The sequence below is a fragment of the Triticum dicoccoides genome, unplaced genomic scaffold (assembly GCF_002162155.2).
Source record: "Triticum dicoccoides isolate Atlit2015 ecotype Zavitan unplaced genomic scaffold, WEW_v2.0 scaffold149680, whole genome shotgun sequence".
Classification (NCBI taxonomy): Eukaryota; Viridiplantae; Streptophyta; class Magnoliopsida; order Poales; family Poaceae; genus Triticum; species Triticum dicoccoides.
The window spans coordinates 1-2,342 of NW_021206623.1; the positions used below are offsets into that span (position 1 = coordinate 1).

Genomic DNA, 2,342 nt, shown 5'->3' on the forward strand with positions numbered 1-2,342 from the left:
ATCAGCCTAGGGTGACCAACAAGGTTGGATCCAACGTCACCTTGATCAATGTCATGGAGATTGCTGGACTCAACACCCTCGGCATCTCAATCGCACGCATCGACTATGCTCCCTTAGGCCAGAACCCTCCACACACGCACCCCCGCGCCACTGAGATCCTCACGGTGCTCGAGGGAACATTGTACGTTGGCTTTGTCACATCCAACCTGCCCGCCCCAGCCAGAAACAAGTTCTTCTCAAAGGTGCTCAACAAAGGTGATGTGTTTGTCTTCCCCGTGGGGCTCATCCACTTCCAATTCAACCCTAACCCCCACCAGCCCGCCGTTGCAATTGCCGCGCTCAGCAGCCAGAACCCAGGGGCTATCACAATTGCCAATGCGGTGTTTGGGTCAGACCCACCAATATCAGATGATGTTCTCGCCAAGGCGTTTCAGGTGGAAAAGAATACGATAGACTGGCTCCAGGCTCAGTTCTGGGAGAACAACCACAACTAAGTTAGATGTTGCTGATTACACGGAAGACCAGTGCCTAAATATGGACATGTTTGAGTTACTAGATATGCATCCTATTTTATAAAATAAATGGAGCATATGCCATTCCATTGTGTGTCTGTAATGAGTGAATGTATTTATACCTTTTGAATAGTTGACAATATTATTTTTTTATCACACATATATGATCTCGTATGTTTTCTTGGTTCTAATGTGTCGTATTTCTCATAAATATTTTGGGTTCTTTCCCCGTGTTCCATAATAATAGATGATTAGGTTAAAAAGAAACAATACACGATTACCTGGTAATCCAGTATATGTTTGATGCTAAGGTTGAACACATAGGGTTATCTTGCAATACAGGCGAAGTATGCGTTGGTTGGAGCCCGATTGTGCTCAGGATTTAAATGTGAAAAATGTATGTGCAAAATTTGCTTCCTGGAGTCGTTGTTCTGCTCTCTCTCTCTCTCTCTCTCGCTTTTTGGCGCATGCAATAAGAAATTTACGGTTCCTGCATGTAATATTTTAGCTTCCTTTTGGGTCAAAAGTCTTGTAGGTTCAATTGACGGTTGCTTTAATGGAAATTTGGTGAGGTGGTTTGTTTTATCAAAATACTTATGATAACTATTCTTGTTTTTCTTAAGTTGAGAACTCGTTTTTGAAACTGGGCACAATGGAGACCAAATTACAAAAATTAGCTCCAACACACATATAGAAAACATGCATAAATATACAAAAGAAAATATTATTACCGCCCCCCCCCAAATTTAATATTTTTGAGTTATTTCTTTGTAACAAGCACGCCATAGAAACATTTTGTCACAAAACGGACTTGGGCCGCTTGTCTGAACGATACATGGTGTTGAGGAAATCATCATACAAGATGATCAAAGAAAGCATGGCAAACCAAGCCAAACACGCTAACAGCACCGGAAGTGCCCAATTAGATGACTCCAGCGTGCCATCAAGAGGAAGCACAAGAGAGGCTGGACCATCTGAACACTCAACCAGGACCGACGATGACATTCACCCACTCACCACCTGGAATAAAACAATGGACTTTGTCGCTCCGACACCACCCAACTGCTGCTAGAGAGGACCTTCTTCCTAAACCAAGGAGCGTTGACCGTACCAGCGATCGATGATGAAAGGAGGACATTGTTGCGCGTACATGATAGGTGCAAGCAATACAGTGAGTCACCAGATTTGAGGTACGGTTGATTGGATCGCCATACCATTCTGAACACGCCACTGTGACTGAAAGGCGACTACATTCACCGATGACGAACCCAAGAGGGTCACGGCGCAATGCACCCCCCGCCCCCCCGAAATGAATATTATTGGAGTCGTTTCTTTGTAACAAGCCTATCATAGAAGCATTTTATCACAAAACGGTCTACGACCGCTTGGCTGAACGATACATGGTGTTGAGGAAATCATCATACAAGATGATCAAAGAACGCCAAACATGCTAACAGCACTGGAAGTGCCCAATTAGACGCCTCCAACATGCGGCCGAGAGGAAGCACAAGAGAGGCTGGACCACCTGAAGACTCAACTAGGACCGATGACGATATTCAACCACAGGCCACCTTGAAGAAAACACTGGACTTTGTCACATCGACACCACCCAACTGCTGCTAGAGAGGACCCTCTTCCTAAACCAAGGAGCGTTGACTGTACCAGCGAGCAAAGATGATGAAAGGAGGACATTGTTGCGTGTAAAAGATAGGTGCAAGCAATACAGTGAGTCACCAGATTTGAGGTAGGGACGATTGGATCGCCATACCATTCTGAACACGGCACCTCGACTGAAAGGCGACTACACTCATCGATGATGAACCCGTGAGG

The 2,342-nt window shown here is 45.1% G+C and overlaps 1 protein-coding gene across 1 annotated transcript; it reads left to right on the forward strand.

Moving 5' to 3' along the window:
- Window positions 1–7: 7 nt before the first annotated feature.
- On the forward strand, window positions 8–636 carry LOC119343992 (germin-like protein 8-11). Its single transcript, XM_037614665.1, has one exon. The coding sequence runs from the start codon at window positions 54–56 to the stop codon at window positions 492–494; it is 441 nt and encodes a 146-aa protein (XP_037470562.1). The 5' UTR covers window positions 8–53; the 3' UTR covers window positions 495–636.
- The last annotated feature ends 1,706 nt before the right edge of the window (window positions 637–2,342 follow it).